The sequence below is a fragment of the Pseudorca crassidens genome, chromosome 5, assembly GCF_039906515.1.
Source record: "Pseudorca crassidens isolate mPseCra1 chromosome 5, mPseCra1.hap1, whole genome shotgun sequence".
NCBI lineage: Eukaryota > Metazoa > Chordata > Mammalia > Artiodactyla > Delphinidae > Pseudorca > Pseudorca crassidens.
Window position 1 is genome coordinate 7294283 of NC_090300.1, and position 25194 is coordinate 7319476.

At 43.8% G+C, this 25194-nt stretch overlaps 2 protein-coding genes across 7 annotated transcripts in view; one reads left to right on the top strand and one right to left on the bottom strand.

Moving 5' to 3' along the window:
- Positions 1 to 13: 13 nt before the first annotated feature.
- NKIRAS1 (NFKB inhibitor interacting Ras like 1) lies at positions 14 to 22547 on the top strand. 4 transcript variants are annotated; one of them, XM_067737360.1, is made up of 4 exons: positions 14 to 160; positions 7914 to 8024; positions 15343 to 15584; positions 22031 to 22547. In XM_067737360.1, the coding sequence occupies exons 2-4, from the start codon at positions 7931 to 7933 to the stop codon at positions 22271 to 22273; spliced, it is 579 nt and encodes a 192-aa protein (XP_067593461.1). In that variant the 5' UTR covers positions 14 to 160; positions 7914 to 7930; the 3' UTR covers positions 22274 to 22547. The 4 variants fall into 4 exon arrangements, with proteins under 4 accessions (XP_067593461.1, XP_067593465.1, XP_067593462.1 ...); XM_067737361.1 differs by lacking the exon at positions 14 to 160 and adding an exon at positions 236 to 391; XM_067737363.1 differs by lacking the exon at positions 14 to 160 and adding an exon at positions 7658 to 7801.
- A 1808-nt stretch (positions 22548 to 24355) lies between these two features.
- Positions 24356 to 25194, bottom strand: part of LOC137224625 (ubiquitin-conjugating enzyme E2 E1) — a 74905-nt gene continuing 74066 nt past the window's right edge. For all 3 annotated transcript variants that reach the window (XM_067737359.1, XM_067737357.1, XM_067737358.1), the window contains one exon: positions 24356 to 25140. In XM_067737359.1, coding sequence (XP_067593460.1) covers positions 25043 to 25140 — 98 coding nt within the window. In that variant the 3' untranslated portion in view covers positions 24356 to 25042. The remainder of the gene's footprint in view (positions 25141 to 25194) is intronic.

Here is a 25194-nt window from a genome sequence, read left to right on the forward strand (position 1 = left end):
AGAGAGCCCGCTGGGCGGGGTTAGGCCGGCGCAACCTGCTCCCGGGTCCCGTGCCCCGCTCCCCGGGATTCGAGCCTGAGAGGCAGAGGCGAGCCGGCGGCGACCGTCCGCGGCAAGGCCTGGGCTGGAGAGCGTCCCGACATCCCGCCGCCGCGAGGAGGCAAGTTGGGGGCGGGGCTCCCGGGGCCGCAGCCCGCGGTGCTGCTGTGCAGCCCGCGCGCCGCTCCCCTCTGGGCCTGCGGGTCTGTCGGGGGCGTCCGGCGGGGCCGCTTTGCGCTGCGGGCGCCTCACCTGGGGTGGGGGCCGCTGTGGGCTCCCCGCTTTCCCCGGACGCGCGCAGAAACTGGGGGCTCCGGCGGCGCTGCCCCAGCCGGCAGGTGGGGCACTCGAGGTACGGGGGCTTGGCGGTGGGAGCCGCGTCTGTCCCCCCCGCAGCAATTGGGGCTGCAGGCCCCGCTCCGAGGGATTTTGCACCAAAAGGATGGGGGGGATGGGAGGGGGTGTTGCAGGCGGGTCCTCGCCTTCCCAGGTCCGTGCCTTTCCTGCTTGCAGATCTGGTCCCACATTTGCTACGTAAGAACCACGGTCTTTTTAGGAAGGCGAAATATTTATATGCCCAAATCTGGTCGTCAGGTACGAGTGTTTTGGGGAAAAAAGCCGAGAAAATGCAGGCGTTTTTTGTTGCGTTCTTTATTGACAGTTTATTTACTAGCTTTTTTGCATCTCCAGAATATTTTCATTTTAGAAAAGTCATGTGGTTTAATTCTCTTACGAATTCTAAGTTTAAATGTGGCGAAGGTTTAAGAGACTCTTATCTTGTAAATTAGCGGGTTTGGTTATTTTTTTTTACCCCATTTCCTAATATCCTTTGTTGTTGTTTTTTTAATTGCAGCTTTACCGTTGTAAAAGCCCTCACAGGTGCATTGATTCATTCAACAGATATTTCTGAAGGGCCTCATATGTGCCCAGCTGCTGGGATGGTAGCAGTGGTCGTCGCAGCAATTCTAGCTTCTTGGAAAAGGACAATAGACATAACATGTATATTATGCTCTGTGATAAGTGTTAAGGACAAATATTAAGGGGAGGGGACGGGTAGGGCGTGTTGGGGCAGGGGTGGAAATTTTGGGTGGAATATTCAGGTAAGTGTTGAGAAGTGGCATTTGAGAAAAGACCTTGGAGGTGTGGGGACTGATTTCAGTCAGGGAGAAGAGCGCCAGGGCTGGAGCGTGCCTGTGTTAATACAGGACCAGCAAGGAGGCAGAGGGGAAACTGGCCCGTGACATCAAAGAGACGAATGTTCTTACGGACTTTGGGTTTTCAAACTTTCTGAGATTGGAAACCATGGGACAATGTTGAGCAGAAGGGTGACTTCATGTGACCTACATTTTAAAAGGATCACTTGGGGAATTCCCTGGTGGTCCAGTGGTTAGGACTCAGCTTTCTCTGCCTTGGCCTGGGTTCGATCCCTGGTTGGGGAACTAAGATCCCGCAAGCCTGCGCAGCGTGGCCAAAGGAAAAAAAGAAAAAGGATTATTTGAGGCTAAAAGGAAGAAGGGAAAAAGTGTGGACGGTTAGGAGGTTGTATTCATTTTCCTGTTGCTGTTATAACAAATTACAGCAAATTTACTGGCTTAAAAGAGTACAAAGGGACTTCCCTGGTAGTCCAGTGGTTAGGACTCTGCACCTCAAATGCAGGGGGCACGGGTTCGATCTCTGGTTGGGGAACTAGGATCCCACATGCCATGTGGCACGGCCAAAAAATTAAACAATAAAAGAATAAAGAGTACACGTTTATCGTCTTATAGGTCTGTAGGTCAGAAATCTCACTAGGCTAATATCGAGTTGTCAGTCGAGCTGTGTTCCTTTTAGGGGTGCTAGGGGAGACTCCATTTCCTTAACTTTTCCAGCTTCTGGAGGCCACCTGCATCCCTTGGTTTCTGGCCTCTTCATCTTCAAAGCCAGCATTATAGTATCTTCAAATCTCTCTCTCTCTCACTTCTGCCACTCTTGTCTCCGCCTTATAAAGACACTGTGATTACATTGAGTCCACTCAGATAATCCAGGATAATCTCCCCATCTCAAGGTTCTTCATTTAGTCACAACCACAAAGTCTTTTTTTTTTTACCATGTAAAGTAGAATACTTATGGATTTGGGGGATTATGATGTGGACATCTTTGAGAGATCAGATGAGAGACTATAGTGCCTTGGACTACTTCATGAGTGATGGAGGTGCTAGGCGGTCCAGCCTTGGATGTGTTTGAAAGGTAGAGGGTTTATTGATGGATCAGATGTGGGTTATGAGGAAAATTAGTCAAGAACGATTGACTACAAAGGTGGAATAATCATTTGGAAAGAAGATGCTGGCAATGTGATTAATCACTGCTATTTCTTAATTAGGTTTTGCAGTTTCGTTTGTTGATTTGCAGTTTGCAGTTTCTCAATTAGCAATTTTGCAAGATTTGGATTGGTATTTTCAATTGATTTTGAGATTCCTGAGGGCAGGGATCATTTCTGATTTTGCCTCCTAGTTTGTCCCTAATGCCTGGCATTAGGATAATCTCTCAGTAAATATTTAGTGAATGAGTAAAAGAATGGTTACTGGAATCTGTTTATAGTATTTCATTTTGGGCAGTATTGTTTGCAAAACTCTTTTAATATGTGTTTATGTATGTAAAGTGTATTCATCTATGGCTAAGTGAAAGTATTGCACACAATCCATGATGTTTACATAAACAAATACGGAGTGTAGAGGTTTTCTTCCTATAATGCTTGCATAATAAGATCTATGACATCTCTTTATGACGTTAACAGTGTTGTGGTGATAATATTTTTCAGTTTGCATTAAAAAATTGTGTTTTACTTTAAAACTAGAATGATTTCCTTAGAAGAACAGAGGAAGAACAGAAGTACTGACAATTCTGGGTAGCTCTTTCTGATGGCTTTTCAAAGAGAATACTGACCAAGCTCAGTGTTTTCAGCAGAATGGATCAGATCAATTTTTATTCTCTAGACACATTATTGATTAGCCTGGAAAGCAAAGCAGTATGTATTTAGACTGCATTGGATTTTGCCTGTTAAGCACACACTCTTAGTCATTTACATCAGACTGTCAGGGATTAATAGGTCACAGATTGAATTGTATTGTCCAGCAGTTTCTTAGGGTAGGGACTATACAGGTAGCTGTAGCTACCGCTTTTTGTATTAACCTCGTGTTGATGCAGTTTCCGGGTAAGTAGTTTCCGCTCTCATAGCGTTACAGTATTAGAAGTGACCTTAAAGGTCATCCATCTACTCTGGGGCCTTTCAAACTCTGGAAACCTGGGTTTAGTAGGAGGCGTGGCCACCCCCAAGATCTATTCATGTGATTCCCTGCCCTTTCAGGGTGCCGCAGATGACCTCCCTTTATATTTGGAAGGGAATGGTGCCTATTTATTGTGTTTGGGAATTATGAAATATTATAATGCTTATAGAACTAACCTTTTAGTAGGTTTTATTTTGTACATATTGAATATATATGTGTGAGAACAACTTTCTTATATGTAACGTGAGTCCCTGCCATCATGATCCTATATGGAAAATAAAGTGTTTTTGTATGTATATTTAATGTTATTCATTCAAAATCTTACATTAGATATTAATTTTTTTTACAGAACACATACTTTGAAAAAATTAATTTTATAGGGCTTCCCTGGTGGTGCAGTGGTTGAGAGTCCGCCTGCCGATGCAGGGGACACGGGTTCGTGCCCCAGTCCGGGAGGATCCCACATGCTGTGAAACGGCTGGGCCCGTGAGCCATGGCCGCTGAGCCTGCGCATCCGGAGCCTGTGCTCCGCAATGGGAGAGGCCACAGCAGTGAGAGGCCCGCTATACAATGTAGCCTTGTAGCTTATTTATTTTATACACAGTAGTTTATACCTCAAGAATTCTTTTTCTTAAAGATTTTTTGATGTGGACCATTTTTAAAGTCTTTATTGAATTTGTCACAATATTGCTTCTGTTTTTATGTTTTGGTGTTTTGGTTGAGAGGCATGTGGGATCTTAGCTCCCTGATCAGGGATTGAACCCTCATCCCCTGCATTATAAGGTGAAGTCTTACCCACTGGACTTCCAGGGAAGTCCCAAGAATTCATATTTTTTAACTGATGGTAAAGCAGGTCACTAATCTTCAGTTTTTACTCTAGTTGCGGCGAGAGCAGGGGCTACTCTTCATTGCAGTGCGTGGGCTTCTCATTACTGTGGCTTCTCATTGCGGAGCATGAGCTCTAGGCACACGGACTTTTGTAGTTGTGGTGCGTGGGCTCAGCAGTTGTGGTGCACGGGCTTAGTTGCCCTGTGGCATGTGGCATCTTCCCGGACCAGGACTCGAACCTGTGTCCCCTGCATTGGCAGGCGGATTCTTAACCACTGCACCACCAGGGAAGTCCTAATCTTCAGGTTTATGTAGTATTATTGTTTCCCACTTGAAGACAACTAGGAAGCTAGAATGCTTCAGGTGTGCTTTGATTAATCACACTTACCCTCTCATCTTTGTTTCCTTTTTGATGGTATAAAATATTTACCAAAATCTGTTTTATTTCTTTCCTTCTCTCACCATCCTAAAAAACCTTAAAATCGTTACCTAGTGTTTGAGTTACCTCTTTTCAGTTGCTTTTACTGTTTGCCCTTGAAGTCTTTTCTGAAATACTGAAACAAATCCCCCAATTTATCTTATACAAACACAGATACAAAATAGTGCATATTTTTAACAGACTTTATCTGCTGATCCTAATATTATTTCAGAGGAAGGGAAATAACAATAGAAAATAACAATAGAAAAATCAGAATTTAGATTCCAACGGCAACCTTTTCTGACAACAGAATTGTTCTGCGTGCCACCATCACTTTCTTATCCTCTTCTCACGTAGTTAGGTGGCAACTTCCTTTAAATTTTAATATTATTAAAAGCCCTTTGGGCCTTTCTCACCTTCTGAGATGACCCACATCCTGTCTGTGTAGTGTGTTTGTCCGAAGGCCGCTCTCGCCTTCTGAGATGGCCCACATTGTCTGTGGAGCATGTTTCTCTCTAAATAAATCCACTTTGGGACTTCCCTGGTGGCGCAGTGGTTAAGAATCCACCTGCCAGTGCAGGGGACACGGGTTTGAGCCCTGGTCCGGGAAGATCCCACATGCCGCGGAGCAACTAAGCCCGTATGCCACAACTACTGAGCCTGCACTCTAGAGCCTGCGCACCACACCTACTGAGCCCCCATGCCGCAACTACGGAAGCTCGCACAGATAGAGCCTGTGCTCCGCAACAAGAGAAGCCGCCGCAATGAGAAGCCCACGCACCACAATGAAGGGCAGCCCCACTGGCTGCAACTGGAGAAAGCCCATGCACAGCAACAAAGACCCAACACAGCCAAAAAAAAAAAAAATTTTTTTTCATGTCAGGAGATAAGTGTCATGGCTGATCTGGGTCATAAGAAATTATGGACTTTGACAACTGATCTACGACAAAGGAGTCAAGGATATACAATGGAGAAAAGACAGCCTCTTCAGTAAGTTGGTGCTGGGAAAACTGGACAGCTACATGGAAAAGAATGAAATTAGAACCCTCCCTAACACCATACACAAAAATAAACTCAAAATGGATTAAAGACCTAAAGGTAAGATCAAAAAACATAAAACTCCCTGAAGAAAACATAGGCAGAACACTCTTTGACATAAATCTTAGAAATACTTTTTTGAATCTGTTTCCTAAGGCAAAGGAAACAAAAGCAAAAATAAACAAATGGCACCTAATTAAACTTAAAAGCTTTTGCACAGCAGAGAAAACCATCAACAAAATGAAGACAACCTACTGAATGGGAGAAAATATTTGCACACGGTATGACTGCTAAGGGCTTAATATCCAAAATACAACTCATACAATTCAATATAAAAAAGACCCCAATTTAAAAATGGGCCGCGGACCTAAATAGACACTTTTTCAAAGAAGACACACTGATGGCCAACAGGCACATGAAAAGATGCTCAACGTCGTTCATCATTAGAGAAATGCAAATCAAAACCACAATGAGATATCACCTCACACCTGTTAGAGTGGCTATCATCCAAAAGTCTACAAATAACAAACGTAGGCAAGGATGTGGAGGAAGGGGGACCCCCTTGCACTGTTGGTGGCAATGTAAACTGGTGCAGCCACTGTGGAAAACAATATGGAGGTTCTTCAGAAACCTAAACATAGAGCTACCATATGATTGAGCATTTCCACTCCTGGGTATATATCCGAAGAAAACAAACATGCAAATTTGAAAAGATACCTACATCCCAATGTTTGTTGCAGCACTATTTACAGCAGCCAAGATCTGGAAGCAACCTAAGTGTCCATCAACAGAGGAATGGTTAAAGAAGATATCAATATATACAATGGAATACTACTCAGCCATAAAAAAGAATGAAATTTTGCTATTTGCAACAACGTAGATGGACCTGGAGGGTATTACACATATTGAAGTAAGTCAGAGAAAAGGCAAATATTGTATGTTATCATTTATATGTGGAATTAAAAAAAATACAACAAACTAGTGGATATAACAAAAAAGAAACAGACTCAGAGATAGAACAAACTAGTGGTTACCAGTGGGGGGAGAGAGGGGAGGGGCAAGTAGGGGTAGGGGATTATACTCCTATGTATAAAATAAATAAGCTACAAGGATATATTGTACAGCACAGAGAAGATAGCCAATATTTTATAATAACTATACATGGAGTATAATCTATAAAATTTTTGACTCTGTTGTACACCTGAAACTAACATAACACTGGAAATCAGCTATACCTCGATCAAAAAAATTTACAGACTTTGGGAAAACAGAGTAGAGAAGACTTACAGGAAGTTCATTTGTTAATGTTTTAGGTGTTGATAAAAAAAAATAGTGATATGTGACACACGTGCGCACACACATACAGAAAGACGCCCACCGTCCCTTTTATTTGAATGCTCATTTGGACTTTCTTGTTGTTTTCTGACTTGAAGGCGTTGTGGCGTGCTTTTTCGTCAGAGCTATTGCATGTTCACACTTCTAGGTAAGAGAACTGGAGGAAAGGAGGCAAAAGACAATGTGGAACTTTAACTTCTCTTCCCAAGTTTTTCTGTTGTATTTAATGAGCCCCCTTTCCCTTTCTGTCTTGTCTGCTGGTACCTTGCCTTCTGGAAAATAAAAACTTTGAGGAAAATTCAAGAAAGTGTTACCCAGTCTTGCTCTTCCATGCGTATGTGAGGAAGCGAGGAGAAATGAGTTTTCCTTTCTTTCAGTTTAAAGTGCCTGAGCAATTTTTCTAGCATGAAGAACTGTGACGCAAAAAGAAGTACGACTAAGACAGCCCCAGATCCAGTTTCTCACTCTCTTGAGAAAAGACTGACGTTTGCATTGATGGTGTTAATACTTCTTTAAAAAATGATGTCTACTCTCTGTCCAAATTTTTATCTTCATGCCTCCTTAAACTTTTACGTAAATGCTTATTTTTCCAGGTAAACATTGACGAGCAGGCAGTCTTTCAAGGATTGCTTCATCTAGGATTCGGTTCGGATTCCTATAGGCTTAATTAGTATTGGACTAGTCTTTGTATAAGATGTGTTTATGCTGTTTGAAAACAAACATATATCTATACATGTATTCTTATGTTTCTCTAGGTCACCTCTGCAGAGATATATAGGAAACTAGTAACACTGATTAAGGGAGGACGGGAACCAGGAATGGGGTTTGGAACGATGTACCGTATTCTACATTTCTTTTTATACTTGCAGTTTCCCCCTGTGTATGTATTACTAATTAAATTTAAACACAGAAAGAAAGAAAAAGGAAAGGTTGATTTTTTTTCTTTTTTTTTAACAGTACACAGTTTTAAAGATCTTCTCTTTTCTTCACAGTGATATCCTAAGGGAAGATGGGAAAGGGCTGTAAGGTTGTGGTTTGTGGCTTGTTATCTGTCGGGAAAACGGCAATTTTGGAGCAGCTTCTTTATGGGAATCATACTATTGGTAAGATTATTTTTCCCTAGTTTCCCTGCAGGTTCTGGGAACTGGTCAGGGTCCTTTGTTGGTCATGCTAACTTAAAGATGGGCGGTGGTGCACAAAAGTGAGGTGTCATCGAGAGGGACCAAAAGTGTCATAGAAATCGACAGAGATGAGGGGGGGAAAGTAGGGGCAAGGAAAAAAACATCTTTATGTTGTTGAAATTCCAGAGTGCTTGCACTTAACTCTGTTAGAACAAGAGTTATAACAGGTAAGAAAAATGTTGTCTCTATGTGGTTTCCAGTGTGTTTACATGATGAAGAGTGGTCTTGGAATCACAGACTCACTGACTTCAGAATACATTGAATGATCTCTCATTCTCATTTCAAACATGACTTTCCAGTACTGCTGTATAGGTTTTAAGAATGGAAGAGACAGCTGTTTGCTGCAATATGACCTAATTTTGTGAATCGGATTATCTCATTCATTTATTCATTCATTGAGTTAAATAATTGTTCAGTACTTGCTCTCTGATACAGGCTGTGAGGATTTAGAGGTGGAGAAGCATCTCTGGCTTTAAGGTCACAGTTCGGTAAGGAAGGACAGACATAACACGTTAGAATGAAACAAGGCTTATCTTAGAGATATACGTAGAATCATAGATCTTTGAAGTATTTATCGCTGGCAGGTGGCTTCAAGCACATTTCTGTCTTTTATTAACCATTTTGATGAACTCTGATCCTCTTCCACCTTCCCAGAATAATATTTAACAACTTCGGTTAAATCCATATTTGGTTTTTATTAATAACGATGCCTGTGCCAGAAGGTCTGAAAACCTATCACAGTGCTGCACTGTTGGTTCTGAATTTTTCACCTTCAGATTCTAATTTATGCCAGTGAAAAAGTAAATTATGCCCAAAGGGGGAAAAAAAGAATCCCTTTCCCCTCTTCAAACCCCAACAGATTTTGTTTCTGTAGGCTGTGTCTTAGGATATTTTTATTGTATTAGAGATTAAACCTGAGGAAATTAAAAAAAAACTTATCACGTAAAATAATAACAATAAACTTATTATATGCTAAGGTAACACATTTTAATGAAAAATAGTTATATTTTCAAAAAAATTTAGTGAGAAGATGAGTGTTGATTTACGTTTTTTTTTTTTTTTTTTTTGTGGTACGCGGGCCTCTCACTGTTGTGGCCTCTCGCGTTGCGGAGCACAGGCTCCGGATGCGCAGGCTCAGCGGCCATGGCTCACGGGCCCAGCCCCTCCGCGGCATGTGGGATCTTCCCGGACCGGGGCACGAACCCGTGTCCCCTGCATCGGCAGGCGGACTCTCAATCACTGCGCCACCAGGGAAGCCCTGATTTACGTTTTTGAAAATCGAATGTCCAGCCTGATAGAAGGCAGCTGGGTTATCGTATCTGCTTGCCTTTGCATTCAATCTGCTGTTATATGTTTTTTTAGTTGAAATATGTGAAGAAAATATGGCCTCACACAAATATGTGGTTGAAAAAGGTAGGAATATTTTAATAGCTTTGCAGATAATTGTGGACTTTCTTCTTTGGTATTTCACTAAAACTCAATCAGTGATGGTTATTCAAAGGTTATTGCAGTGTGGAGTCTGAAGCCACATCAGTGAACTTCTCCTGTTCTATTACATTAAAATCTCATTGATTTATCTTGCACTTCAAATGGGTTTTTTACCCATGCATGGTTTCTTAACATTTATGAATTGGTCATTTGGAAAATACTGGTTAACTGAGGTAAGCAGATCTTCCAAATACCATTTATTAATATCATCACCAGTCTCATCAGTATTGGGAAGCTATCAAGTTTCTGCTGATGGATACAATTCTCATTTTTGCTTGAAAGCTCAAATATTATCATTAACAACAGATACTATCAGTTATTTTCCTTGAAATGATAGGCTCTCGTTATTCATCTTTGAGAAAATGTCTGTCAGATACCCTGAATAACCATGGTTTTTTTCTGTTATTCCTTCTTTAAAAAAAAAAAAGAAGTGGGACTTCTCTGGTGGTGCGTTGGTTAAGAATCCTCATGCCAATACAGGGGACACTCGTTCGATCCCTGGTCCGGGAGGATCCCACATGCCGCGGAGCAACTAAGCTCATGTGCCGTGACAACTGAACCTGCGCTCTAGAGCCCGCGAGCCACAACTACTGAGCCCACGCACTTCAACTACTGAAGCCCACGCCTACAGCCCGTGCTCCGCAACAAGAGAAGCCACTGCGATGAGAAGCCCGCACACCGCAACTAGAGAAAGCCTGTGTGCAGCAGGGAAGACCCAACACAGCCAAAAAAAAAAAAAAAAAAAAAAAGCTATTTCAGCTTGAAACTCAAACGCAAGAGCTTTTCCTCCAGTCAGTTACCATTATTCATTAAGCAGAAATACTTCATGTATACTTCTCATTAATCACATAGAATATTAAAGAGATGTAAAGATACATACTCATAGATTAGGATTTAATAAATTTGGTAATTTTTCCTGCTTCATCAAGGACATTCTTAAGTGAAACTGGCTTTTTCTTTTGAAACTGCAAGTATGAGGTGTTGAGGAATTCAACCTCTAATACAGTTGGTGCCACTGCCTTGATTTGTACTAAGGCCTCAGCAGGTTTTTTTTAGAGAATTTTTTTTCAATTAATTAATTTTATTTTTGGCTGCGTTGGGTCTTCGTTGCTTCGTGCAGGCTTTCTCTAGTTGCGGCGAGCAGGGGCTACTCTTCTTCCCACGGGCTTCTCATTGCAGTGGCTTCTCTTGTTGTGGAGCACGGGCTTCAGTAGTTGTGGCACGTGGGCTCGGTAGTTGTGGCACGTGAGCTCTAGAGCACAGGCTTAGTAGTTGTGGCACACGGGCTTAGTCGCTCCACGGCATGTGGGATCTTCCCAGACGAGGGCTCGAACCCGTGTCCCCTGCATTGTCAGACGGATTCTTAACCACTGTGCCACCAGGGAAGTCCTGGCACCAGCAGTTTTACCCATCATTACTTTTATATCATCAGCGCAAATGTCAACACAGTGAAAAAGACAAATGTCTTATATTATTATGAAAATAGTTTTGCCCATATGGGTTCCCTGAAAGGAGACCTCAAGGGATCTCTGTAGACCACACTTTGACAACTGCTGGCACATGTAAATATTCTCAGCTGAGCAGTATTATGTACTATGATTGTTTCTTTTCTTTCTTTTTCTTCTTATGGAGGCTAATATTTGCTCTATCACTTGTTTTGTTTTGTTCATACCTTTTGCTGATTCTTCCACATGTCCAGATGGTTCTCAGTTCTCCATGAGGTCAATCATATCAGTAATCCACCCCGCCCTTTTTTGGGGGGATATTTTTCCAGGAGCTAGCGTTCTCTTATCTGGGCCTATTGTACAACATAGAACTTCCTTTTACTTTTTCTTTCTTCCTGGGTTTGATTTCCTGTTTCCTAGATCTCCTGTCACCTTCTGTTTACGCCCTTCTTTTGGTGGAGCACATCTTGCAGTGCTCTTTTGGGGGTTGAAAAGGTTGCCCAATGGGATGAGGCATCGGGTGATGACAGCCCTCAGAATGCCCTCTATGCCTGGTGCACAGTAGTAATCCTGGGGCTTCTGAATAAAGGTATTTACTGTTGTCCCTATGCTTCCCTTTACTCTCGTGTGAGGTTTTGTTTTCCGAATCTGGTGTCTTCCTCTTTCTATGATTACATGCTAATTTTGATGGCGGGCCTCCCTCAAAGAGTTTCCTGAGAAAATGTGCATGATACGTATTCTGAGGCTTCACGTGTTTGAAAATGTCTTTACTTTCATTCACAGTTGAGTTATAATTTTGATGGGTATAGGATTCTAGATGGAGAATAAGTTCCTTCCAAAATTTTGAAAGCATTGGTCCATTATCATCTTTTCTCCTTCTTTTATTATAAAATGCATCATACATATAGAAAAGTGCATAAAACACGCATGTGGTTTAATGAATAATTACAAAACCTTTGCATAACCTCCGCACAGGTCAAAAGGTAGAAGACCGCAGGTACTCTCGTCAGCTCCCCGTGTTCCTCTCGTCAATCAGAACTCAGCCCTTCCCTTGCCTTTTGGTTAATCCCTTCTTTTCCTTATTGTTTTGCCACCTGTGTATGTATCACTGGATGACATCGTTTATTTTTGCCTCTTACTGACTTGATATCAACGGAATCATACCGTATAAATTTTTCAGTGTTTGTTTTTTTTCACTCAACATTATATTTGTAAGACTCATCCATATTGTTTTAAGTAGGTGTGGTGTAATTTTCACGATAGGTATATTGTCTCAGTATACCTCCATTTATTTACCTCTTGTATCTTTTTTTTTTTTTTCCCCCGCCCCGTGTGGCATGTGGCATGTGGGATCTTGGTTCCCTGACCAGGGATCAAACCCGTGTCACCTGCATTGGGAGTGTGGCGTCTTATCCACTGGACCGCCATGGAAGTCCCTATTTACCTCTTGTATCTTGATGAACATTTGCGTTGTTTCCAGTTTGGGGCTATTAGAAATAGTGCTGCTGTGAAGAGTCTTATACACGTATCCCAGCTATGATTTGGACAAGGTCTGGGGGGATATACCTAGGAATGAAATCGCAGGCTCATAGACCATGTGTATCTTCAGTTTACCAGATTCTAATATCTTCTTCCAGTGCTTCTGAGAGGCCAGAAGCCATCGTGATTCTTGTTGCTTCGGATGTGGACGCTTTCGTAGGCTCTCTCCCCAGTGCTCTGAAATTCGCAGTGGTGTATCATAGGATCAGTCTGTGTTCATCCACGGTGCTGGGCACCTGGTGGGCCCTTTCAGTATGGAGATGTGTGTTCTTCAGCTCTGAATTATTTCTCTTCTGTGTTCTCTCTTTCTGGAGCTCTCTTTTTGGATGCTGGATCTTCTGGACTCGTCCTCTGATTTTTAAAATTTCTCTTCTGTTTGAAATTTCTCAGCATTTTGTTCCACTCTGTGGGAATTTTCCCCATCTTTATTTTTCAGCCCTTCTACTGAGTTTTCATTTCTTAGTATCCTGTTATTTCATGGATGCACTATCTTATCTCTTTGAGTATAATATTTGGTAGTTTTTTTGTCTGTTTTCTTTTCTTTGCACAGTCTTTTTCTTTTCAGGTGCTCTTTCCTGAATTTTGGTCTCTTTCTCAGGTATCTGGTAATCCTTGGTTGTCTGCTTGTAATTAAGAATGGAGAACTGAAAAGCTAATTTAAAGCTCTAAGCATGTGGATAGGGTTCATGACCTTGCTTCATTATAAGGTGACCTGGGTGGGGCATTTGTTGGTTTACCTCAGAGGTTAGCATATTTAGGATTTCTCTGTTTTCACTGGCCAGATTCCCCAGATCCCTCCACCTAGAGGATAAAGAGTTGGCCGCCGAAGTTTTGGGAGCAGAGGGGGCACGTCACTGAGTTGCCCCTTGTTTTCACTGCGGACTCATACCCTCTGTCCCACATCTCAGCAGCCTGTTTTACCCTTTCTAGAAGTGCAGCCTTAGTCTCCTGCTAGGACAGAGGTGGCGTGGAGTGGCAGAGGAGATGCAGAGTCGTAGCTTCACTTGATGTATAGGGTGAGAAAATCTCAAAAGGTCTAAGCTTAATGGGAGAAGGAAGGGAACCAGCCTGGCTTTTGGTGGATAGAACATCCACCATGACAAAAGTCTTGGTAGTTTTTGCTTTTAAATTTTTTGTAATTGAAGCCCAATAAGTTTATGTCTCCATAGACTACCTCTTGCACTAGTCATTAACATTCAAAGTGTTCATCTTCTCACCTTAATCCCCTCATCCACAAATGGTTGTTGCATACTTGCTGTGTACACAGAAGTGTTGTTTCTCTTGAGGAAGTTCTAGGTGAGTTGAAGAGACAAAACCCACAGAAATGGAGCAAAGTCAAATGGATTTTACAGGGCTCATCATTCAGGCGAGCAGGGGAATGAAATTGGGGCTCCAGTTATGAGCTCACGCATTCATTCATTCATTCAGATGTTTACTAAGGACTTTCTATGTATGTAAGTCAATTCGTTAGTCCTCAGAGCTCCGAAGAGAGATTAGCCACAGTCCTGGCTCTCGAGTTTCCACTGCAGCTCCGGAGGGGACAGATACGAAACGAGTTTAGGGTGAAGTGGTATTACCTGTACAAGGCACAGTAAGAGCAGGATGGAGGGAAGTGGATAATCTGAAGAAAATCTACAGAGCTGACGTTTCAGCAGAGCCTGGAAAGGATGAGGTGTTGACCAGGTGTTTCCTGAACTGTTGCAGTCATTCAGGTGAAGGGAGCAAGCCAGGGGGAGTGGAAGCAGGCAGTGGATCGAGCAGATGTCTCAGGTGTAGAGTGGCTGATTTAGGACCACATTCACCCATACTTTCCTTGTTCAAAGAGAACGCTGAAGACTGACCAGGTGGATGGTGATCAAGGGACAAAAGCAAGGAGGAGGGACAGGTGGGGCAGGAAAGATAACAAGTCCTGTTAGTTTGAAGGACTTGGAGGACATTCACACAAAAGTGCACAGTAGGTACTTGGGAATTAAGGCCTGGTGCCTAGACCCAGACTGGACATGTACTTTTCTGAGTCCTTGAAACAGATCCTGGAAACAGTGGAAATTGTACAGAGAAAAATCAAACCCAGGTCCTGTCCTTGGCGCTGAGGAAAAAGAAAATGGGGGGCTTCCCTGGTGGCGCAATGGTTGAGAGTCCGCCTGCCGATGCAGGGGACATGGGTTCGTGCCCCGGTCCGGGAAGATCCCACATGCCGTGGAGCGGCTGGGCCCGTGAGCCATGGCCGCTGAGCCTGCGCGTCCGGAGCCTGTGCTCCACAACGGGAGAGGCCATAACAGTGAGAGGCCCACATACCGCAAAAAAAAACAAACAAACAAAAAAAAGAAAATGGGGCCACTTAGTTGTTGAAGGTACTTTAAAAACCAGCCCTTAATTCTCCAATTGAGATAGTAAGTTCTTTGACTCTTGTAAGTTACTTCTGAAAAATAAGTAATAGTAAATCTCACTGCCATATTTTTATTTTTTTATGTCTGTATGGAAGAAATAATCTTAAAAAGCACTTTGTTCATTTACTGTAACAATTACCTTTCATTTTAAAGAAGCTAGTAAATGGAAATATGATTCTTATGTGTAGTAAATAAGGAACCTAGAAGGCCACCTTCTAAAGGACGAGAAAGTACTCAACAATTGGTATTGAGTTATCCAGAAAGAGTAACAGCTTTTTTTTTTAATTGAGGCATAATTGACATAACATTGTATTAGCTTCAGGTGAATAACATAATAATTCGATATTTGTATATGTAAAAGTAATTCCTTTTTAACCCCAGGAATGGAGGACTGTGAAACAATGGAAGATGTGTATATGGCTTCAGTGGAAACGGATCGGGGAGTCAAGGAACAGTTACATCTTTACGACACCAGAGGCCTACAGGAAGGCGTGGAGCTGCCAAAGCATTATTTTTCATTTGCTGATGGCTTTGTTCTTGTGTACAGTGTGAATAACCTTGAATCCTTTCAAAGAGTGGAGCTTCTGAAGAAAGAAATTGATAAGTTCAAAGACAAAAAAGAGGTAAGTGGGTATGTTAAAAAATGCCAGCTATGAATTATAACATTGAAATTGTAGCATGGGCTTTTGGGCAATTAAAATATTTTAAAAGCATTAAATTGTATTCACAGTATCTGTAATCTTCATGATTTTTTCCCTAGCCCAGGAAATACAGGACTGAGTTCAACCAGGACCAGCATCTGACTTTCTGCCTTTGCTTCTTCCCATGTGCAACTTGAATTTTAATGACTCCATATTGCAAATACTACATAGTTCATTTCACGTTATTTGGGATCATTGTTTCCTAGAGCTTTTTATTGTCTTCTTGGAGAAATACGATTGTCCTTAGCCTTAAAAAAAAAAAAAAAGAAAAGTGTAAAAAACTAATAAATAATTAGTGGCTTCTATCCACTTACCATTTGAAAATAAGATTCTTACTATGGTCTGTAAAGTTTTAGATGATCTGGCCCATGGCTGTCCTTTCACCCTTAGCATTCTGTTCCTCTGTCACTGTACTCCAGTGGTCAACTTTCTGCTTTTCCAGCATGATAATTTTGTCCCCCTGTGAAGTCCTTCTCAGTGGCTTGTTCCCCTGCCTGGAACTCTCTCATCGCAGGTCTTTCTCTGGGTCTTGGCATGGCTGACTCCTCAGGGTTTAGGGAACCGTGTCATGAACCCAATTAACAGCACTGGCTAGGTGTTCTTAACCTAATTTTTACTTAACCTAATTTTTATGTATTTTTTATGTCATACTTTTAATTTTGAGGTAATTGTAGATTCACATGCAATTTTAAGAAATAATAGAGATCCCTAACTCAGTTTCCCCCAATGCTAATAACACTGTGCAAAACTATAGTAAAATAACACAGCCGAGGTACTGACGTTTATACAGTGAGGGAACCTTTCCAGCACTGCAGGGACCCCTCATGGGACCTTTTACGGCCTCACGCATTCCCCTCCCATCCCCTCTCCCTCCTTAACCGTTATCTGTTCTCCATTTCTGTAACCTTGTCATTTCAAGAGTGTTAACGTAAATGGAATCGCAGTTTGTAACCTTTTGGTATCGGCCTTTTTCACTCAGCGTAATTCTCTGGAGAGTCAGCCAGGTAATTGCGTGTATGAGTCGTTCATTCCTTTTTCTTGCTGGGTGGTTTTCCATGGTGTGTATGTACCGCAGTTTATTTAACCACTCACCTGTTCAAGGACCTCTGGGTTGTTGATATTTTAATTATTTTTATTATTTTGAATACTAACTTACTTTGTGAATAGATAACAACATTCACAAGGTTCAGTCTTCAAAAGATATAAAAAGGTAAGTAATGAAGGCTCCTCTCTACCTGTTTCCCATCTTTCTCACTGAGCCAGATAAGTGCTGTTATTTTTTGGGGGAGAATCCCCCAGATTTCCCTCCCTGCCCCCCTAAAGTTAGAAGTATAGTTCAGTGAACTCATGTACTTGATACTTGAATCTTAGCTCTGCTTCTCAACTTTTCTGCCTTAGTTTCTTTATCTATAAAATAAGGAAAATAATAGTACCTTTCTCATATGGTTATTATGGGGATTTAAGAAGTACATTCATTCAGCAAATGCTTATTTTTAAATTTTTTTATTGAAGTAGAGTTGATTTACAATGTTGTGTCAATTACTGCCATACAGCAAAATGATTCAGTTATACATGCATATACTTTTAAAAATTCTTTTCCATTTTGGTTTATCACAGGATATTGAATATAGTTCCCTGTGCTCTACAGTAGGACCTTGTTGTTTATCCATCCTGTATATAATAGTTCGCATCTGCTAACCCCAAACTCCCACTCCATCCCTCCCCCACCCCCTCCCCCTTGGCAACCACCAGTCTGTTCTCTATGTGAGTCTGTTTCTGTTTCATAGATAAATTCACTTGTGTCATACTTTAGATTCCACATATAAGTGATATGATATTTGTCTTACTCTGTCTGACTTAACTTCACTTAGTACGATAATCTCTAGCTGCATGCATGTTGCTGCAGATGGCATTATTTTGTTTCTTTTTACGGCTGAGTAATATTCCATTGTGTATATGTACCATGTCTACTTTATCCATTCATCTGTTGATGGGCATTTAGGTCGTTTCCAGGTTTTGGCTACTGTGCATAGTGCTGCAGTGAACATTGGGGTGCCTGTATTTTTTCGAATTAGAGTTTTCTCCGGATATATACCCAGGAGTGAGATTGCGGGATCATACCGTAGTTCTATTTTTAGTTTTTTAAGGAACCTCCATACTGTTCTCCATAGTGGCTGTATCAATTTCCATTCCCACCAAGAGTGTAGGAGGGTTCCCTGTTCTCCAGCACTTATTGTTTGTAAATTTTTTTGATGATGGCCATTCTGACCAGTGTGAGGTGCTACCTCATTGTAGTTTTGATAGCAGATGCTTACTGGGCTATGGGCCTGGCACTGTTCTAGGTGAGGCGGAGGGAATACAGTAGAGAATAGAACAGAGTCCCTGTTGCCATAAAGCTTCTGTCTGGGGGGTGGGGGAGAGAGGGACAACGAACAAGTATGTATTGTGAGGAGTGATGCAGTGTAGGAAGAAAAGTCAAGCAGAGTGGGGAGTGAGGGCACTGCTTTCTGTAGGTGATATGGGAAGGCCTGGTGAGATGACTTGCAGCAGAGATTTGAAGGGTGTGAGGGAAGGGCGCAAGCCGATGTCTAGAGGAGGCTGCTCCAGGCGGAGGCCCCAGCTGAGCAGGGGCGGGGGCGGGAGCATGTTGCGCCAGGAGCAGCATTGAGGCCAGAGCGGGCGGGGCTGGGAGGAGGCAGAGCTGAGGTCGCCTCGGGATGGGAGGCAAAGGGATGGCAGGGTCTAGCTTGGGTGGCACGCACTTGTTTTCATGTCTGTTTTAAAAAATTGAAAGGGTAATGGTTGCACATGGTTCAAAAATGAAAATGATCTATAGAGAGGACTCTAGTGAACTTGTTCCCACCCCTGGGTTCAACCGTCTATCTCCTGTACCTCAAGCGTGCTGTTTTAATGTTTTACCCCTTTCCTAGTCTGGGGGCGTCCTTCCAGAGTTTCTCTGTGTAAATACAAGCAAACAGAAATGTATGTAATTTTTTCTTATTTTTCTCTCTGTTGTACCAAAGGTAGCATATTGTTGTACACCTTGTATTTTTCATGCAATATATCTTGGAGTCCTTTCCATAGCAGTTCTCAGATTCCTTTTTTTTTTTTTTTTTAAACTGATGCCTAGTATTCACTGTGTGGCTGTAGATGTATCACACTTATTTAACCAGGCTCAGATTGATGGAGACTTAGGGTTTCTCTGGTCATTTGCTATCATGAACTATGCTGCAGTGACGAATCTTAGACGTTTGTTATTTTGTACATTTTAACGTAGAGTTGAAAGATCAACCAGCAGAAGTTAGGTTCTTGAGTTACAGGTAAATATAGTGACAAGTTACTGTCCATAGGGATGGTATGAAAATGCCTGTTTCTTCAGTCCTGACGACAACGTGTGGTTAAATTTTTGGATTTTGTGACTCTTCTGGGTGAAATGGTATTTTCATAGTTTCATTTGTCCTTAATGTGAACGAAGTTGAACCTCTTCTGACTTATTTTTATTTTTATTATTATTTTAATATTTATTTGGTTGCACCAAGTCTTAGTTGCTGCAGGCATGTGGGATCTAGTTCCCTGACCAGGGATTGAACCCGGGCCCCCTGCATTGGAGTATAATTGCTTTACAATGGTGTGTTAGTTTCTGCTGTATAACGAAGTGAATCAGCTATACATACACAAATATCCCCATATCCCCTCCCTCTTGCGTCTCCCTCCCACCCTCCCCATCCCACCCCTCTAGGTGGTCACAAAGCACGGAGCTGATCTCCCTGTGCTGTGTGGCTGCTTCCCATTAGCTATCTGTTTTACATTTGGTAGTGTATGTATGTCCATGCCACTCTCTCAGGAAGTCTCATCTTTTGTTTTGTTTTAAAATGATCACTCTGGGACTTCCCTGGTGGTCCAGTGGTTAAGACTCCACACTTCCACTATAGGGAGCGTATGTTTGATCCCTGGTTGGGGAACTAAGATCCCGCATGCTGTGCGGCCAAAAAAAAAAAAAAATCACTGTTGACTTTCACCTTGAGGGACAAGGTGAGAAGCAGAGTTTAGTTCAGATGCTCTCGCTCTAGAGCACTTTGACATTTACCGGCTGGAGAAGTGAGAAGGCAGCAAAGGAGTCTACAAAGTGGCCTTTGAAGTACGAGGAACACCAAGAGATAAGGGTGACCCAGAAGGCAAGTAAAGTCGGCACTTTAAAAGGTAGGAAGTGACCAAGCTATGTCAGATACTAAAGGCAGATCAAAAGAGCCGAGAGGTGGCCAGCTTTAGTAACTTGGGACATCTCAATGACGACAGTTTTAGTGAAACGGTGAGACAGAGTCTGATGGACTGGATGTGAGAGAGTTGAGCACAGCAAACATAGCTCTTTGAAAGAGTTTTGAGTCAAAGGGTAAATATATTGTCCCCTAAAAGGGGAACAGAGAGGAGCTGGAGAAGGATGTATCAGAGGGTTTTGTTTTTCAGATGAGAGAGATGGTTGTACGCAGTGGGATGATTCAGCGGAGAGACGCAGGTGAGGGGATAGCCGATGGAGTGACACCTTGTCCAGGTTGAAGAGGGTGGGGACATGGGCTTAGAGGACCGTGGGGCTGGTAGACGTGGCGGTGGAAGCACCTGACAGTTCCCTTCTAGTTGCTCCTGTCTTCTTGCTGACGTAGTGTGGACATCAGCTGAGGGTGAGACGGGGAAGGCAGAGGGAACGGTGGAGGTTGGAGGAGGACCAAGGTAGGAGATGCCGTCCTTCCAGGGGAAGTGGCGGGAACGTGATGTGTTTGCTGGAGAACAGCAGCGCGCTGGAGGTCGGTGGTTACGAGCCGGGACCGGCCAGCGGGGTTGTGTTTTCTCCCGCCACGTTCGGTAAATGGTGTCGGCAAAAGGTACAGTTAAGAGTTCAACTTAACCGAGGTGGCGGCGGGGGCATACGGCGTGATGACGATGGCGAGGGAGCGAACGAGGAGAAGCTCGGCGCGGGGAGCGCCGAGGGCAGCAGCGGGGTTGCAGGACCGAGACAGAGGTGGTAGCGCTGGGGCTCGTGGGTCCCTGCGGTGCTTGCGGGATTGCTGCAGAGGGGTGCGGGGGATGAACCAGGAAGGCAGCGGGCGGAGCGGGATTCCCGCACTCGAGGTCAGAGAGGAGAGTGGTTGTCCTGGTTCGTGGGAGCGAGTGGCTGAGGTCAGGAGGGCAGTTAGGATCTCTGAAGTCAAGAAGCTGAGGGATGAGGTTATCGGGTCACCCCCCAGGGCTGCTGAAATCACCACCAGTATGACGGGAGTAGCGAGTGGGGTGACCACGGGCCAGCGCTGGGATGGGCAGCAACAGCCGGGCCGGGGAGCAGGGGGCAGGGGGCGCAAGGCAGAAGCAGCAGCCCTCGGCCTGAGGGTTTCTAGGAAGGGACCGCGTTGGAGGTGGCCCCGAGCCTAGGACACCTCCCCCGCTGTGCCCTGCGGGCGGCCGGGTGAGCACGCAGCCAGGCCAGAGGGGAAGGGAACCTTCGTCGCAGAGACGGGGTGGGTGGTGGGGGGCAACGGGAGGGCTGGCTCCTGCTGAGAGACGGAGGAGAGCCCTGCCTGCCGCTCCGTGCCGCTCCGTGCCACTCCGTGCCACTCCGTCCTCCCATCGGAGCGCGCGCACGTCTCGAAGGCGGGAGCCCGGCCGTGGCGCAGAGGAGCCCCCCTCCACCTCCCCGGCCTCCTGCTTTAGGTGCCTTTCCAGGCACTCTCTCAGCGTCTGGAGGTCACCACTCGTCTCCCCTCGCGCGGACTGTGACCACCCTTCTGGTCGCCTGAAACAGTGCCTGGGGGTAGCGAGCGCTCCACTTCGAGGGAAGGATCGATTGCCTTGCATTTAGGGTAAAATGTACCTATTGGGTGCTACGTTCAACACATATTTAGTGCTTGTGTCAGGTGCTTTGCTACGTTTAGGAGTGATGCGAACAGAACAATTCCCGTTCTCAAGGAACTCAGGCCCCAGGGCTGCAGACCTCTCACGGCTCCAGAAGTTCCGTGGTTGTATCTTCAAGTACGTATCGCAGGTTTCCCAGACAGCAGGTAGAGCTAAACTGAAATGTAGACACACCTCAGTCAAACTGTTATCTGTACCCTCGATAGTGATTTCCCCAAGTCTGTCTTCCAGCCGTATCCGGAGTCGAGTAACTTCAGCTGTTGCATAGTCAGCAGCCTGTAGAGCATCTGCGTTTTTAAGGAGATACACCAAGCGAGGAGGGGTGAGGTAATGCCCTTTACCCTTCAGCCTCACGCCTGAGGATCAGTTTGGATGAAGCACTTTGTTAAATGGGACAGTTTTCTTCCTCCGTTTTGTCTAGGAACTGATGCTGGCAAAGTGTGATCTTTTTTACCCGTTTCTTTCAGGTGGCCATTGTCGTGTTAGGAAACAAAACTGACCTTTCTGAGCAGAGACAAGTGGACGCCGAAGTGGCACAGCGGTGGGCCAGGAGTGAGAAGGTGCATCTGTGGGAGGTGACGGTCACAGACCGCAAGACCCTGATCGAGCCCTTCACCCTGCTAGCCCGCAAACTCTCCCAGCCCCAGAGCAAACCGAGCTTCCCTCTGCCTGGGAGGAGAAGCAAAGGCAACTCCAGCTCTGAGAACTAAACCCTAGGGTGCACAACTGTCCCTTGAATGGTGACTGCCTCGAGGTGTCTGTGAACTTACGTAAAACAGGCCATTTCTGTCTACCTTTGGTCCTTAGGAAGACCCTGGGGAAGTAATTTAATGCACTTCCAGTTACGATTCAGTTACTGTTCCCTGACATGAAATAATAATATATTTGCGTTCTCCTTGTTTCAGACTTGTCCCTAAAATTAGCACCTTTGTTATCTGTATTATGTTGCATTTGCCAAAAGAATAAAATAAAATTTGGGTGGTATGCATGTGTACCTGTGAGTAGCTCCCCTCACCTTTAACCCGTCTCAGAAGCTGTCATTCTGTGTAACTTTATGCAGACTTACCCGCTCAAATGTTAATTTTGTTTTTGAAAAGTTCACTCATCATCTAAGGTCTAGGATTATGAAAGGACATTTTGTGTGTGTCCAAATTGGATCACAACAGTAAACAATCTGGGTACTAAGTTAAGCTAAATTTTATCTGGTAGGGATCTTGCTAAACCTGTGATTTAGCTTTGTTCAAATTATGCTTAGCATGAATTGAGTAGGTGGTGTAAATACGTTCCAGCTGGTGCTTCCTTCTGTAGGAAACTGCTGAACACTTACGGACAGTGACGCTTCCATTTCCCACAAGGCATACCATACCTTCTGGAGTCGTCTTCAAGTTAGTTAGGTATCTGAGTTTGTGCTATGGTTCTCTGAAGATATTGGCAAGATCTGAGTAGCGGGGCTGACTATGTTGAGCAAGTTGACAATACTGTTAACTAACTGTAAAGTCGGAAGCAAGCTACTTAGTGGTTTTGACCGTGAAAACAGTGCACTATTAGTTTTCAATATAAAGTATGAGATAAGCTGTCCAGCAAAGAAATGTTAAAACGTCTAGTAAATAGCAGTATCTTGAATACTTTTAAGGCGCGGTTCAGTGAATTCAAACTCACTCACTTGGTGGGACTTCCCTGGGGGCGCGGTGGTTAAGAATCCTCCTGCCAATGCAGGGGACACGGGTTCAAGCCCTGGGCCGGGAAGATCCCACATGCCGCGGAGCAACTAGGCCCGTGCGCCACAGCTACTGAGCCTGCGCTCTAGAGCCCGTGGGCCACAACTACTGAAGCCCATGAGCCACAACTACTGAAGGCCGTGCGCCTAGAGCCCGTGCTCCGCAACAAGAGAAGCCACCGCAGTGAGAAGCCCGCGCACCGCAACGAAGAGTAGCCCCCGCTCGGCACAGCTAGAGAAAGCCCACGCGCAGCAATGAAGACCCAGTGCAGCCACCCTCCCACAAAAAAAAAAAAACTCAACTGGCTCAGTTCAGTGAGTGCAAGCCAAGAACTACTGTATATAAAGACAGAAAACTTACTTACGTGGCGGCCGCACTAGCCGATTTAGAATTATTTAACATTTCTCATCATGTTTCTTTGGGTAAAACAATTGTCACTCAGATATGGTCAGGTCATTTCCTGCCTTTTCTCCCGGTGTTGGGCTTCTAGCTTTTTTTTGTTGTTTTTTCTTTCTTTTTTTACATAGATGGATAAATACTTTTACAGTTTTTTAAAAATAATATAATAGATCCTGCAGTTTGCTCGTCTGCTGAATGCAGCTTAGATCCGTTAGTACACAGAGTGACCGCGTTCTTTTTAAATGCGTCATGAGAGTGCAGGTACCTCCGCCCTGGGCCCTGGACGAGCTTCTCTGGAGCAGGTGTGTGCACCTAGGTCCCACCAGGCTCCCTCCACTGTGGCAGGGGTGTTTCTCCATGAGAGCCCACTTTTCACGCACGCACTTACCACCACAGCGCTTCCAAGTTGGAAAATGCTTTGACGAAGATACAGCGGAACTCTGCCTTTGGAAGATCATGAGTTAGATTATCTAACCTTCCCTAAGGCACCTATCTTGCAAGGCTGTTGGATAAATCCAAGTAACGTACCAATCCTAACACACGTGCTGGGTAGACAACACCAGCGCGCACAGTCTGCATTACCTTCTAGGCTGTTTGAGTAGCAAAGATCTATCAAGAAGAAAGAAACTACAAAAAAGGCAAAAGGAAGTAAATGAATACAGCAGCGTTAGGCGGTGGTTTTAATATTGTTTATTAGCACAGTAACAAATGCAGACTTAGGCAGTCCACAACATAGAACCAATCCACTGAGCAACTCCTATTCCACGCCTTACAGTTAACAGCTTAAGGTATTTTACTACAGGTTTTCACAAGTCCTGATTCAACCTCTGTCTTTTCACAAGAAAGTAGACTGGCATATAAAATAAAGTACATAACTACTCATATTTCCTATATGGTGTCTTATAGCCATGTTCCATTGTATATATGAGATGACAGTCTCTAAAAGCTGTTAAATATCACTGTTCCCCTCCAAGAAGGGAAAACAAATTCCAATTTTTTAAAACAAAAGACTGTAGTCTTGGAAGGACTTTACATAAATGGCCAGGTGTGTAACCTGTACAAATTAAGCTGTTTCAGATTTACAGACTACAAGCAACTGAACCCAAACGTCTATTCTTCTCTGTACTGCATTTCAGCTCATACTGCAGAACTAATGACGGTTTTAAAAGTTGCTATTACCAATTCTGTCTACTGTAGCAAGATACCTTAAGTTACAACAAAATCTTAGGAAATAAGACTGAATAATATCTGTTATAGAAATACCCTACTCTTCACCAACGCCCACCCTCCCCCACCCCTTCAAAATCATAAGCAGCTCTCTCTGTGACAGACAAAGAATGTAGAGAATTGTGACAACCCAGTTTATGTAGCGTATCTCTTGGTCCACTGTCTGGCCATTCTGTCATGTTCTGCTCTGTTGGTCATATACTGAGTGGCAATACTTCCCACCAAGGGGTCGGCTGGAAGAAAAGAATGTACGTTACTTCGAAGAAGGGAAAGGAACATTGTTAAGT